The sequence below is a fragment of the Vombatus ursinus genome, unplaced genomic scaffold (assembly GCF_900497805.2).
Source record: "Vombatus ursinus unplaced genomic scaffold, bare-nosed wombat genome assembly UNPS02014832.1, whole genome shotgun sequence".
Taxonomy (NCBI): Eukaryota; Metazoa; Chordata; class Mammalia; order Diprotodontia; family Vombatidae; genus Vombatus; species Vombatus ursinus.
The window spans coordinates 36,870,138-36,883,998 of NW_020954610.1; the positions used below are offsets into that span (position 1 = coordinate 36,870,138).

A 13,861-nucleotide genomic window follows, 5' to 3' on the forward strand; every position below is an offset into this window, starting at 1 on the left:
TTAACATGTGCAGATTGGTCTGAATGATGGCCTTAGGACTAACCCTGTTTTTTTTTTTTTAAAGTGATTGAATATCAGGTTGTTTTGTGTTGTTTTGCCTCTTACTCCTAAGACAACGGTGAAAAAAAGAAAATTATGAGATAACTTTATTATATATTTAAAAGGAAATAGCAAGTTTTACATAATAGATTGGCAGTTTCATGTACAATCTTTTTTAAATTCTACTATGTTATGGAAATGCTTGTTTTATTTCTTAAGTTCAGAATAAAATAAATAATGGGAAAAAAAGAATATGTCTAATGGGGAGACAACATGAAAAACAACCATATGCAAACAGGATATAGACAGGAAAAATTGAGAATAATAAAGAGAGGGAAGGCACTAGCTTTAAAGGAAGATTGGGAAAGGCTTCTTGTAGAAGATGAGATTTTAGTTGGGACTATAAATAAGCTGTGAGGCAGAGAGGAGGAGGGGGAGAGTATTTCAGGCATGGTGAACAGCCAGTGAAAATGACTGGAGTCTGGAGATGAGTGTCTTGTGTTAGGAACTTCAAGGAGGCCAATCTTACTGGATTTCAGAATATACCCCTATATGCTTTGTAATTCAGTGAGACTTTCAGTTCCTCTGCAAAGGAGTAGGATGGAGAGGAGAGTAAGGTACAAGAAGATGGAAAAGGTGTAGGAAGGGGCCAGGTAGTAAAGGGCTTTGAATCCCAAATAGAGGATTTTATATTGAATCCTGTAGGTTAAGTGATAAGGAGCAACTGGGAGTTTATCCAATGAGGTGTGGGTAGGGAATGTGACATAATATTTATATAACATAATAAACACACTAAGTACTTATAAGTCTTTTTTAAGAAATTTCTTATGATGGACTTAGGCTGCATGGTGTACTGGATACAGAACTGGCCCGGGAACTAAGAAGACCTAGTTTCAAATCCTACCTGTCAATTAACCTTGAAGTGCTTAAGGACTGACCACAGTCTAAACCTACAAGCTGCAGAAAAAGTATAGACCTGCATTGGTAAAAGGGAGTTTCCTCAGCTTGCATTCTCTCTGCAGTGAAATCATAGGTACAGTCTCTGTCCCTATCCCTGTTATGACTTAATTATCCTCAACAAGCACTGCAATATGCAAAGGAGAAAAAAACAAAAAAAGCTTTGTAAATCAGCCCATGGCCTTCTGTTACTTTCAGTTGTTTGGTTTTATTTAAGAGTACGTATTAAATTAACAAGGTGCTAACACAATTGATCTTTTATTTGTGTCTCCCTTTGATCTTTTTGTTCTCTTTATTTCTCAGTGTTTGTAATATTCAAGTCTTTTCAGTCCTGCTGCACTCTTCGTCACCCCATTTGAGGTTTTCTTGGCAAAAATACTGGAGTGGTTTGCCATTTCCTTCTTCAGCTCATTTTACAGATGAGGAAACTGAGGCCAACAGGGTTAAGTGACTTGCCCAGGGTCACACAGCTAGTAAATGACTGAAGCCCGATTTGAACCCAGGAAGATGAATCTTCCTGACTCCAGGCCTGGCATTCTGTCCACGGCACCACCTAACTAACTACCCTTTCGTGTTTTATTGATTTTTTTCTTTAATTTTTAGAATCTTTATGACTCCTTAGAGTCAAGCAAAACAAATCAACACATTATGTCTGAAAATGTATATCTCATTCTACACCTCCAATCTGTCACCTTTCTAACAAGAGGTGTAGTTCATCAGCCTCCTAAAATCACAACTGGTTCCTGTGTTCTTCTTCTGTAGTCTTCTTAAATTATTTTCCTTTACATTATTTCAGTCATCCTATACATTGTTCTGGTTCTGTTCATTTCACGATTCATTAGCTCATGTAGGTCTTCCCAGGTTTCTCTGATTTCTAAGTGCTTATTTGAGGAATGAGATGTCACAATTCTAGTAGATAGAATTTAGAAGGATAATTAGCAGATTTAAATGTCAATAGATACAGTAACTGACTTCAAGTAGGTCTCCATTCCAGGAAATTTAGGCTTAGATCTCAACCCAGGGGGTTTATTATCTTAGATCTAAAGCCTTAGTAGGTTCAGAAAAATCTATTTAAAAGTTTGATAATGCCTTTTCTGTCATTGGTATTTTAATATATGGAAGATGTGGTCTCAGTGATGGCTTTGTTATTTAGGAGGAATACCGATTTTTTTTTAAACCGTATTATGCTTTTGTACACCATTTTCCATTGTGGAATGGCTTAAAAACAACAACAAGCTCTGTTTGATTGTTTTAAATCTCAAGCTCTTGAATACAGCCACATGTCTAGGTCTGCATTGATGGAGTTTTTGGAAAACATTTGGAAGAGTTGAAGAAGACTTGTGGGCAGGAACCAACATGCTGTTGTGTCAGAAAAGACAAAGAGGCATATTTTAGTTGGTACAATTGTCAAGTGAAATTTTCCAATTAGGATGCTGTTTGGTGATGTTGCAAGGCAAAACTTATTCATCGGTGGCTTGGTGACTCCATTTCTCCTTTCACTGCCTTTTACTTTATTGTTTGTACATCTGGAGACATATATTATCTCCAACAAAGAGTACTCCAGTCTGTTCAGTAATAACAGCCTTTCTCACCCTGAAATAATGAAGTATTAGATTATTGTGGCCTTCGAAACAAAAGTTCCCTACTCCTTTTCAGAGAAGATTACAGTCACTATTTCAGTCCCACCCTGATGGGCCTGGCACTCAAGAATCTTTAGTTTGTCCTTCCTTTGTTTGTAGAGGAGCATAGAGGGTCTTTTGTTGTTCTAATCTCTTGTTTGTTCCAACAGGGCAAATGAATTATGTTGTTCATTCTTCTGTTTCTTGGCATATGCAATTGTGTATGCAAAAACACCTTAAATTGTAGAACTTCTCCTCTTGCCATTAAGATTACCATTATCTAAATAATTTTGGTCAGATTTCATGTTCCAGTTTAGAAGCCTAAAATATGTGATTAGCTAAGTGTTCTTGAGATAGTGTGCTGACTCAGAATATCATAGCAGGTAGATTAACAAATCTGGAATTACATTCCCATCCAATAACTTTTTAGTTATGAGATTGGTTGAATCCTGGGGATTCTATTAAGCCTATTTAATTGGTTTGCTTTAGAGCAAGTTGGTTACAGGAGCCCTGGGACCAAAAGCTCATTCATTGTTTATGGAGTCAGTCATGGAGAAGAGTGATTGGGTGTCAGGATAGGAGGTGAAGTCAGGTGCCTCCCATGCTGTGCCACAGCCCTGGAGGTTTAGAAGAGAGAAATAGAGAGTCAAGGAAGTAGATAAACAAGTTGCAAATAATCCTATGCTAAAGCCTTGAGGGTATCTCATCTATAATCACTATAATCATCTCATCAATAATCACTGTAACAAGGATATGATAGATTTCACTCTTTTTTGTTGCTAATACATTAAAAATAAAATTTCACCTAAAATATTCTTAACTACTTACTGAAAGTGGAAAAGAAGGGAAAGGAACTATTTTGTTTATCTCAACTATTATAGAGGAACAAATAATGTAGAGTTCATTCGTACTGAAGAATAAGGGAAGATGAATATATCCTCGACATAGTCATTTACTACATTCTTGATAATTTATTTGTAATTAGTTTAAGTTACTGTCATAATATTTTGATACTCCTTCCCCCACCCCTACCTCATGCCATGATCTAAGCTTTGGGGAATTATAATAGATTGTGGAAGATATCATCTGTAAAGGAAGATTCACAATAGTGAGAGACAATAACACCCTTAAAAACACTTAATTGTAGTTAGCCAGAACTATTAACTTTTAAAAATACTGAAACAAAGAATACAGCTACATGGTTACCTCACTGTGGGACTTTTTATGAGTATATTATTGAGTATTTTGTTTTTTAAATTCGGAGACATATGAGCCTTAAATTTTTAAAAGTGTATTATAGTTACTAGTAAATATAGTCAGTCTTATATCAGTAATCTAAGCTAAGCTTTGTTTTTTCATACTGTAAATGATTTCAAATACTTGCTGAATTGTAATTTATTTTTCTTTTTTCTTCTGCAGTGACATTGTATCATGCATGCCACTGATCCCAGGGGAAACTCCCCTGTTTTCCTACAACCTCAGAATGGGAACAGCCATAGATCTTCAGGTTATGTTCCAGGAAGGGTTGTTCCATTGCGCCCACCACCCCCACCAAAGAGCCAAGCTTCAGCCAAATTTACCTCTGTCAGACAAGAAGCCCAGGCAACCTTTGCATTCTCTGCTGAGGAGCAGCGCTCACAGAGAGAAGACCGAAAGCAGAAGAGGCACAAAAATACATTCATTTGTTTTGCTGTTTCCAGCTTTACATTTTTTGTTGCACTTGCAGTCATTTTAGGAATATCCTCAAAATATGCTCCAGATGGTAAGATTCTCATTTTCTCTAATTTTCTTTCTCTCTCTCTCCCTCTCTCTCTTTCTTTCTCTGTGCATGTAAGTGGGAGGAAAAAATCATGATAAAAAGAAAGATGATGGTATGTATTGCTTGCAGTCTTTTTGATTGCTGATTCAATTAGATTTAGTTGGATACATGAATTATAGAGGAAAAGCTGGCTTCATCCTTGGTTTCTTATTTAATAGTTGCTTGGGCCAGGTCTATCTTTTCCTCAAACTTTATCCAAAAATACCATTTCCACGTAGACTGAAATAAAAATTATTGAAAATCTGTTCTATTTTATGTCTATTTGTTGCCCTGTCAGCTTCATCTGTAAGTGCTTTTTAGAGTGATATGGTTTAGTATCATGCCAAGCTTTCTGCAGGTTTGCTGTGTCTTCTGCTTTTCACTGGTCTGTGAGGTGATATTACTCATAGTTTCCCATCCTCTTCCTCTGTAATGTTAGCTAGATGCGCTTATATTCCAAACCAGTGTTGTGCTTGGCTGCTATGGCTGATAGAGCAGATTGCATCTCAGCTGAGACAGTTTCTAGGTTCTTTCAACTTCTTGATATGGAAACTGTATTATATTGGTTAAGCTTCTCTAAGACACGGTGGTAATCTGAATCAATGTCTTTACTTTTATCTGTTTCCTATTTTTCAAAGATAATAGCTTATTTAAGTAATTTAGATTGGAGCTGTTGTAATTGCGGACAGCTTTACCTTCTCATCTTTATCTTTCTTCTGTTGTGAGGTTGAATATGACCTTTGCACAATATAACTAGACTACACATACCCAGGTGATTCTGTAATGACTACTGTATTGTTAAGTAGGTTTTTCCTAGCTGGTAAATATAGAGCCAATTTTATTTTTTGGGGGAGTGATGTTTGATACATGACATCCAATGCTTTCTAACTATTTTTTTTTTGAGAAAAGTATTCATTACACATAGGAATGTGGCTTCTTAGTAATCTAGAAATTTGGCATGTCTTTTGTTTATTAATTGTGAGCATTATTTTCCAGTAAAATTTTATTTTTTTGGTTATCTTTCTCCATACCCATGGTAACATTGAAGTTGTTGAGTATCAAGGTAGATGTTAACTTGTTTGGAGGATCTTGAGTTCAGAAAATGTCTCTCTTTCACCCTCTGCAACAAATATTAGAGTTTGTTCTTTCCTCTGGAAATCACTACGAGAAAAGGTGACCAAGTATCCCATGAAATGTTTTCTTGTTGCCTTTCGACACACAGTAAAACCAGCTATGCCAATTCCTTTATTTTCTTTTTTGAGAAGAACTTGTGAGAACCAGTATGCCATTTGAGTTCAACTTCTTTGTTTTCTCCTTTCATTAATAGTAAGAAGATGAATATGGACACAATTTAGTTTCTCTAGTGTAGCAACTCTTCATTGGTTGGGTGAAAATCTCATAATGAGTATCCACATTTGAGTTAATGTCTGTAGATGGTTTTTAAAATGGTGAGCTTCTTAGCACATTCTCCCTCGTCCCCCTTTTCACCATCTTGCCAAAGTCAATAAAAATTGGAGAGGGGGTTTCACAGGACTGAGGACCATGTTGTATTTTTACCTGTCCCATGGTTCACCATGGACAAAGGAGAGAAGTGCAAGGAGGAACTGTTGCATGAAGTTAAAATAGAACACGGATTCCCTGTAAATGTCAAGATTCTCCAGATGCTCCTCTTAGCAAATGACATTGTAATATTTGCAGCCTATAGGCTAGTTATTTCCTATTTTGGCAGTAGTATAGGACATGAGTAGAAAAATCTAGTATATAGCAACATTTCATGGTTAAGCATTGCTCCAGTTATATCTTATTATGTTACATGTATTATTCACCTGAAAGGCAGTGTGCATAGAAGAGAGATAGGTTTAGAGACAGGATGCTCTGGATTTGATCCTGCTTCTGATGCATGTTGGCTGTGTGACCCTAGGCAAGTCACCTGATCTCTGAGACATTTCTAAGACTATAAGTTGCAGAAGAGTATCTTCATTGATAGAAGAAATTTCCTCACCAGAAGTGCCAGTGAAATCATGGGTCTGGGCCAAAAAGAAAAAAAAAATCACGTCCCTATTCCCATCAACTTTATACAATGGGTCGATATACAGGTTGTACTTGCCTTGTTTGATTTTTTTCCCAATGCTTTCCCTGAGTCATGCATGTTTCCTCATTAAGAGCAGATTGAGAGATCAACTAATTTTTTTTTTTTTTGTGAGTGAGATGTATCTTCTTAGGAATGCTTGTAAAATGGTGAGACATAGTGCTTAAGTTTTGATTTTGACTAGAGTCACATGGTTCACACAAACTCACATAATTTGTTTCTTTCCTTTTCCTAACTGATTATAAAGCTTATAACCATTTATATTTACCTCTATTATAAGACAATGAAAGATCCAGTCATTCTTTCAACAATTATTAAGCATCCACCATATGGTACTTAGTATGGAGCACAGTGTCACATAGTAAGTACTTAAAAATGTCTTTTTCATTCGTATGCCATGTACTGTGCTCATTGTTACTATTTGAAGGCAGGTGTTTTATGGGATGAGCAGAAGAAAGGTCAATGATGTGTAAGTATTTAGCTATAAAGCTCCAGAGATTGCTTGCCTTTCTTAGATGGAAAGCAAGTTTAGGGAATTAACAAAATCATAATGATAATGGTAAAGCAGGAAATGTTTCAGTGATCATGAAATATATGTGAAGAGAATGCCATGAAAGCTGCTGCCAAAGGCACTTTTTGTGAAATATAATTATAACAGGATATTATCCTTTGAAAGAAAAGGAATAAGCTTCAGGCAGTCTTGGTGCTTAGAAACAGAAAAGAATGTTGAATTCATGCAACGCAAGTTCAAGTTCGGGGTGAGGAGTCAGATTTTTGCCCATATTAGAGAAAAGCTTTGTACTACTCCCAATTACTAAAAATGGTATCATTATTGTCAGTGAGATAGGATGTGCATAACAAAAGGTCATGGGTCAGATGCTCCTATTTTCCTACTTGGTATTTGAAGCTTTGCTTCTCCACCCGACCCCCCCCGCCCACATCCTGCTTAACAAGTACAGAGTCATATATAGAGTCTTCCAAAAATACTTGTATTTTTACCCTTTTTTACCACGTTTCCTAAAAAAAGTACCCTTTTTACCATGTTTCCTAACCTGATTTCGTTTCACCCCTTCTCAAATATCCCATCTGTTTCCCACGTTCCTTTTCTGGTAACCTTGGAGCCTCTATACTTCATCTTCTGTATGGAACTTCTTGCCTAATCCTTTCATTTCTTGTGATTCCTGTTGTTTTTCAGAGGTTTACTTCTCTTCCTACTGTCACTGCCCTAGCCCATTACTTAAACAGCTTTCTAGCAGGATTTCCACCCTCTTGGCTCTTTCCTGTCCAAACTGACCTGTATATCACTGTAAGTCTAATTTTCCTGTAATATTGTTGTCATAATGTCACTTCCCTGCTCAGCAACACACAATGACTCCTACTTGTCAACTGGTTCAAGTCTAAACTCTCCTTCCTGTTTTTCATGGTGCTCCATTATTCTTTCCTGTCTTTTAGTGATCTGACCTGATTTCACCCTATACAGAATGTAAACTTTGGAAAGGACCATATAAATACAGAATCACAGAATGTTAGCATTGGAAGGGACCATAAAAATCATGTAATTCAACCTCCATGTTTTTATAAACAAGCACCCTTCACTCTAATCAGACTGGTTACTTTTACATGCCAGGCTCATTCCTACCATTGCATCGGTGCTTATACTATTTCCCGGGCCTGTAACATTCTCTTTTCTCTCCTCAGCCCAGTTCAGTCCATTCTTTTCCATGAAGCCTTCTCCAATTGTTCATGTCCACATAGTTTTCTCCCTTCCCTAGATTCCTGGGACACAGTCAATACCACACAGTTTAGAACTGAACTGTTGTCTAACTATTTCATTTAGAAGGTTGTTTTTGGCATCCCACAGAGTTTGCAGACTCCGCAATGGCAGAGGCCATGCCTTATGCTTTTCCACAACCTTCACAATAACATAATGTTAGGTACTTGAAAGATGCCTAGACTTGGAGTGGAAAAATACAGTGTGTCCCAAAAGTCTTAGTGCTGTTTTAAACTTTGCTGTGGTAAGACCTTTAGGATACCCTTCTTACATCAAAGTGTATACTCCTTGAGGTCAGGGACTGCTTTTCTTTTTATTTGTATCCTCAGCACTTAGCACAATGTTTGGCCTATAGTAAGACCTTAATAAATGTTTCTTGACTTGACATGACTTGCCCTGGAGAGTAGAGGACATAGAGGTAGAATGATAAGATTTGGCAGCTGATTGGATAATGGGGGAGGGGAAGATGGAGAGGAAGGTGTTGCTGACTTTGAAGTTGTGAACCTGTTTGCATGGGGAGATGGAGATGGTGGTCCCCTTAATAGAAATAAGGCATCCCTTGAGTTTACTTATCTCTAAAATGAAAAATTTCAACTTTTTTTTTTTTTTTTTTACTTTTCTCCTGTAGTTTTACTGCTGAAGCTACTTGTGTCCAGCAGCACAGTACAATCATCTTTCTTTTAGGGACCAATTTTATATTTCAGTGAAGCCACAAGCTATTTTGTGGTCCTTCACTTTCTGATTCACAGAATGTATACAGAAAGAGACTGCTGAAGTCATCCAGTCTCTTCCCTGGAGACTTTTCTTGAAGTCAGTATAGTTCCTGCTGTTTGGTTTAGCCTAGTTTTAAATGACTGAAGTAATGGGGCTTTTTACCATTTCCTAAGGGAAGCGATTCCACAGTCTAATAGATTTCATTGTTATGAAATGTTTCCTGAAATCCAGCCTAGAAGTTTTCCTATTCTCAGGCTTGTCCCTTTGGTTTACTTTTTATTGTCCTGGTTAAACATTCTAAGCCATTCTATTTTCTGCTTAGATTATACATAATCAAATTATTTTGTAGGTGGTAATTCTAACCACACTTGAACATGGCTTGGTCAATTTGTAGATACTGACAATATTTAATCATCCTTCCTGTGGCAGTCTATTTTACTCTTGGGAGACACATTATATACAGTATTTCCAGAAAGACAATGATGATTCTTCAGCATTCAGGAAGGGAAGGAACTGAATTGAACTCAGTCATTGATGATTACTTCCCCTCTTCTCCCAAAGGAGCCTCATTTCAAATAGAAATAATTTTATGACTATGCTGACAGAAGACAGATGTTGAAAGATGTTTATGTTGCCTGCAAGAAGATCTTGAAAGGTGTTTGCCAGCTGGCTTAATTTTGTACTTTTTGAGTTTAAACTCTGGAGGTAACAGAATATGGGGTAAAGATCAAAGTATGTGGAGTGAAGGCATCTGGATTCACATCCCAGTTTTGCCAGTTGTTGCCTCTGTGACCTTGGAGAAGTCTCTCAACCTCTCCCATATAATAAAGGGGTCAGAATGGATAATATCTAAGGTCCCTTCCAGCACTAAATGATTCTATATGCTTTTATAGTTGTAGAATTCATTGTTTTTGTCTTGTGAGCTAGTCTGGTTTGTGGGATTATATGTGACTGGACTCTGCTTTCTTACCTGTAAAATAAGTATAGCAGTAACACAATTATTGTGGGGAAAGTATTTCATAAACATGAGCTAATAATAATAATAGCTGACTTTTTTTTAAGGTTTGCAAACTATTCTACATATATCATCTCATTAGATCTTCTTAGCAAACCCCTCAGGCAGTAGTGTCAAGCTCAAATAGAAATGGGGCCACTAAACTGTATATAAGGATACCTGTCAGCTGCATATTGATTTAGAAAACCACATAGTAACATTGTCTGAGAAAAGAAGAAAAGGAAAAAAAAGAGAAAATAAAAGGAAAAAAAAATCCATGTTCTATTGTGTTTTTATTTATTTTGTTAAATATTTTTTGATTTCATTTTAATCTGGTTTGGGCCAATTGGGAGAGGAGCGGTCTGTGTTTGACCCCTCTGCTGTATGGTATTATCTCAGTTTTACAGGTAAAAAAGTGGAAGCTATCCACCAGTAAGAATCTGAGGTGGATGTAAAGCCCAGGTCTTCCTGTTTCCAAATCTAGTGCTTTACCCATTATATTAAGCTGACTCTATATTATTATTATTATTATTATTTTGCTTTTGTTGGTGAGGCAGTCGGGGTTAAGTGACTTGCCCAGGGACACACAGCTAGTAAGCATCAAATGTCTAAGGCCAGATTTGAACTCAGGTCCTCCTGACTGCAAGGCCGGAGCTTTATCCTGAGCCATCTAGCTACCCCAACTCTATATTATTATTGTCGAGCTGATTATTATCATTATCACCAACTTTGGGTATAATTTTTAAAACTGATTTTTGTTGATATTATTGTTTTTACATTGCCTATATTTCCCCCTACAACTGTCCTGTTTCAAGCAGGTTGGAAAATTAAGTTTTAGTGAATACAAATACTCTTCCCTGACCTGCTCTCAAAGAGTCATCCTTTACAATAAAGAATTAAAAAAGAAAAGAAAGAAAAAGAAGAGAAAAAAATTCAACAAATCATTCAATACATTGAAAACTATGCCACTATATATGATGTTTCACACTTTGAGATGTCTCACCTTTGACAAGAAGGGGAGGGAGTATTTTCTCATATCTCTTTTTGGGGGCCAGGCTTATTCTTTGTATTTTTGCAATATTCATTTTCTATTCCTATTTACATTTTTGTGGTCACATTCTGGGCTCCAGTTACTTCATCTAGCATCATTTCATGTAAGTCTTTTCCTGCTTCTTATTATTCATTATGTACTTAGTTTCTTACAGAGGAATAATATTCCATTTTATTCATGTGTGCCAACTTGTTTAGCCAGATCCCAATCTACTTTGTGCCTATAATACTCTTCAGATAATGTTGTATTTCTAGTCTGCCTCTCCTTATTGGAAACAGAACCTTTTGACTGACGTTAAGAGACTTTTTTCAGTTCATACTAGATTTTCTTTGTTGATAACTATTGCTTATATTTAAAAGCACATATCATATGGTAAGATTTTAAAATAGTTTATAATATAACATTATCTGCAATGTTTACATGCAATGTTGTTGGACACTTGGGTACCTTAAGAGTAATAGATCTAATAATAATAATAGTAATGATGATGATAGCTAACACAGTACTTAGTATGGGTTAGGTACTGTGCTAAGCACTTTACAATTATTATTCCATTTGATCCTCACAACAACCTGGAAGGTAGGTGCAGTTGTTACTCTCATTTTACAGATGAGGAAACTGAGGTAAATAGAGGTTAAGCGACTTGCCTGTAGTCACGTAGTTAAGAAGTTTGTGAAGCCAGAATATTATATAAAATAACACCTTAAAAAGTACCCAAAAGAAATAGAGTTCACTGAAACTTTATTTTCCAATCTGCTCCTTCCTTGCTGAATTAAATATAAAAACTCTCAAGAGGTATCAGAGCAGTGATCGTGGAAGATTTTGCTTGATTTGAGCTCAGGATGTGGCATAGGCAGGATAGTTTATACCCTAAGAAAGCTGATGGAGGTCTGGGAACAGGTTTGCTCTGTGAATTTGAAGTGATGACTACCATTAAGGAAACTCCATACCATACCCAAGGGCACCTGCTGAGGAAGTCATCTGCTTCAAGGGCCCTGGAATGTTTGACCAGAAATTAAAAGCAGAATCATTCCAGCTTTTCTTAATCTTTCCTAAGTCTAAAATTACATTGAAATTATTCCTAGATCTTAATACTAATATATCAGGGTCAAACATTGCTTCTCAGAAAATAGAATTCATTATAAAGTTTGTAAGCAGGAAGAGTCCTGCTTGATGTGACAAGATACCTTCAAAATATTTCTCTTGTGATATATTATGGATTAACTTGTCTGGTACCTGAGATTCCACTATTCTAATGTTGTTTAGGCCATAATGCTGTTGCCTTCGAAAGTTCCAATTAAAAATGGCAAAATTTGCAAAAAAATTGCGAAAGTTGCAATTAAAATGCAAATATTCCAGGAAAGCTCACACATCTTATTAGTGATACTTAGTCTGGCAGTGTAGAGGGTACTGATTTGGAGTCTGAAGATCTGTGTTCCAGTCCTGTTTCTCCTCACACATACTGGCTGTGGAATCTTGGGTGCATCACTAAGCTTCTCATTGTTCCAGATGGCTCTCTAAGCCTCTCTGTTTTATGCAGGATTTGCCATTTGTATCAGTGGAGGAAGTTTTCATATCTTGGAGTTCCCCACACTGATAAAATTGCAGGTCTGCACCAAAGCAAAACAAAACATAAAATAAACTTGTGCTCCATTTGTACTTCTTTCATGACCAAGATCTATGTATCTATAGCTATATCTATTTTTTGGCTAGGCAATGGGGTTAAGTGACTTGCCCAGGGTCTCTCAGCTGGTAAGCGTCAAGTGTCTGAGGCAGGATTTGAACTCAGGTCCTCCTGACTCCAGGGCTGGTGCTCTATCCACTGCGTCACCTAGCTGCCTACCCCCCAGACCTATAATTTTTAAAAGTTATAATAGTACATATGTATAAAGAGGAATGGATTAGGAATCAGTAGACCAGGATTCTAGTTCTAGCTGTGTTACCTTCAGAAAGTCTTAACTTCTCTGAGTCTGTTTCTTCATCTAGAAAATAAGAGATAATTCTTAACATGCCTACCTTATAGGATTGTTGTAAGGATCAAATGAAAATATATATATGGAAAATTATAAAGTTTTGTATAAACATGAAATATAATTATTAGTCATGTGTCTGTTTTGTTTAGACATGATCATCATATGAGACTTCAGTCTGTTATCAGTACAAATTGAATCCTCATATCTGTGGTGCCCATCTATCTTTATATTGGTACCATTTTACCAAGTAGGTAAAAGTCCTGCAGAGGTTTTATGTTTGATTCGCTTTTTGAATGTTTTCATTCTTATGTTGAAAGGATAGCAAGTAACTTTTACTTTGATTTTGAACCTGATCTTGACACTGAAAGCTGTTAAACTTTTTATATCTTGAGGAAATAAAGGGTGCCATGCAGTTAAAAGCACTGGTTTTAGGGTGTACAGATTGACATATGCTCACTCTGCCATTTACTATGTGGGTGATGCACTTACCCTTTCTAGGCTGCAGTCTTCTCATCTGTAAAACAAAGGAACTGGACTAGAGGACCTTAAGGGTGCCCTGCTACTGTGACCTAATGACGACAGACTTGCTATTTGCATCTTCCTATGTGGGCTATTTCCTCCTGTTTAGACTGTGAGCTCACTGAAAACAGGATTGTCTCATTTTTCTGTTGGTATACCCAGCACTTTGCACAGTTCTTGGTTTTTAGCAAGCACTGAGTATTTTCTTCCTTTCCCCTTCCCTTTCCTTTTTCCCTTTCCTTTCCTTTTTTCCTTCTCACTCCCCTCCCTTTCCTTTTCCCTTTTCCTTCCATTCCTCCCTTCTCTATTCCTTTCCTCATTCCCTTTCCTTCCCCTC

General features: G+C 36.8%; 1 protein-coding gene across 4 annotated transcripts in view; it reads left to right on the forward strand.

Moving 5' to 3' along the window:
• CEMIP2 (cell migration inducing hyaluronidase 2) overlaps positions 1-13,861 on the forward strand; it is a 97,552-nt gene that overhangs the window by 16,298 nt on the left and 67,393 nt on the right. For all 4 annotated transcript variants that reach the window (XM_027839537.1, XM_027839539.1, XM_027839540.1 and 1 more), the window contains one exon: positions 4,035-4,377. In XM_027839537.1, coding sequence (XP_027695338.1) covers positions 4,047-4,377 — 331 coding nt within the window. In that variant the 5' untranslated portion in view covers positions 4,035-4,046. The remainder of the gene's footprint in view (positions 1-4,034; positions 4,378-13,861) is intronic.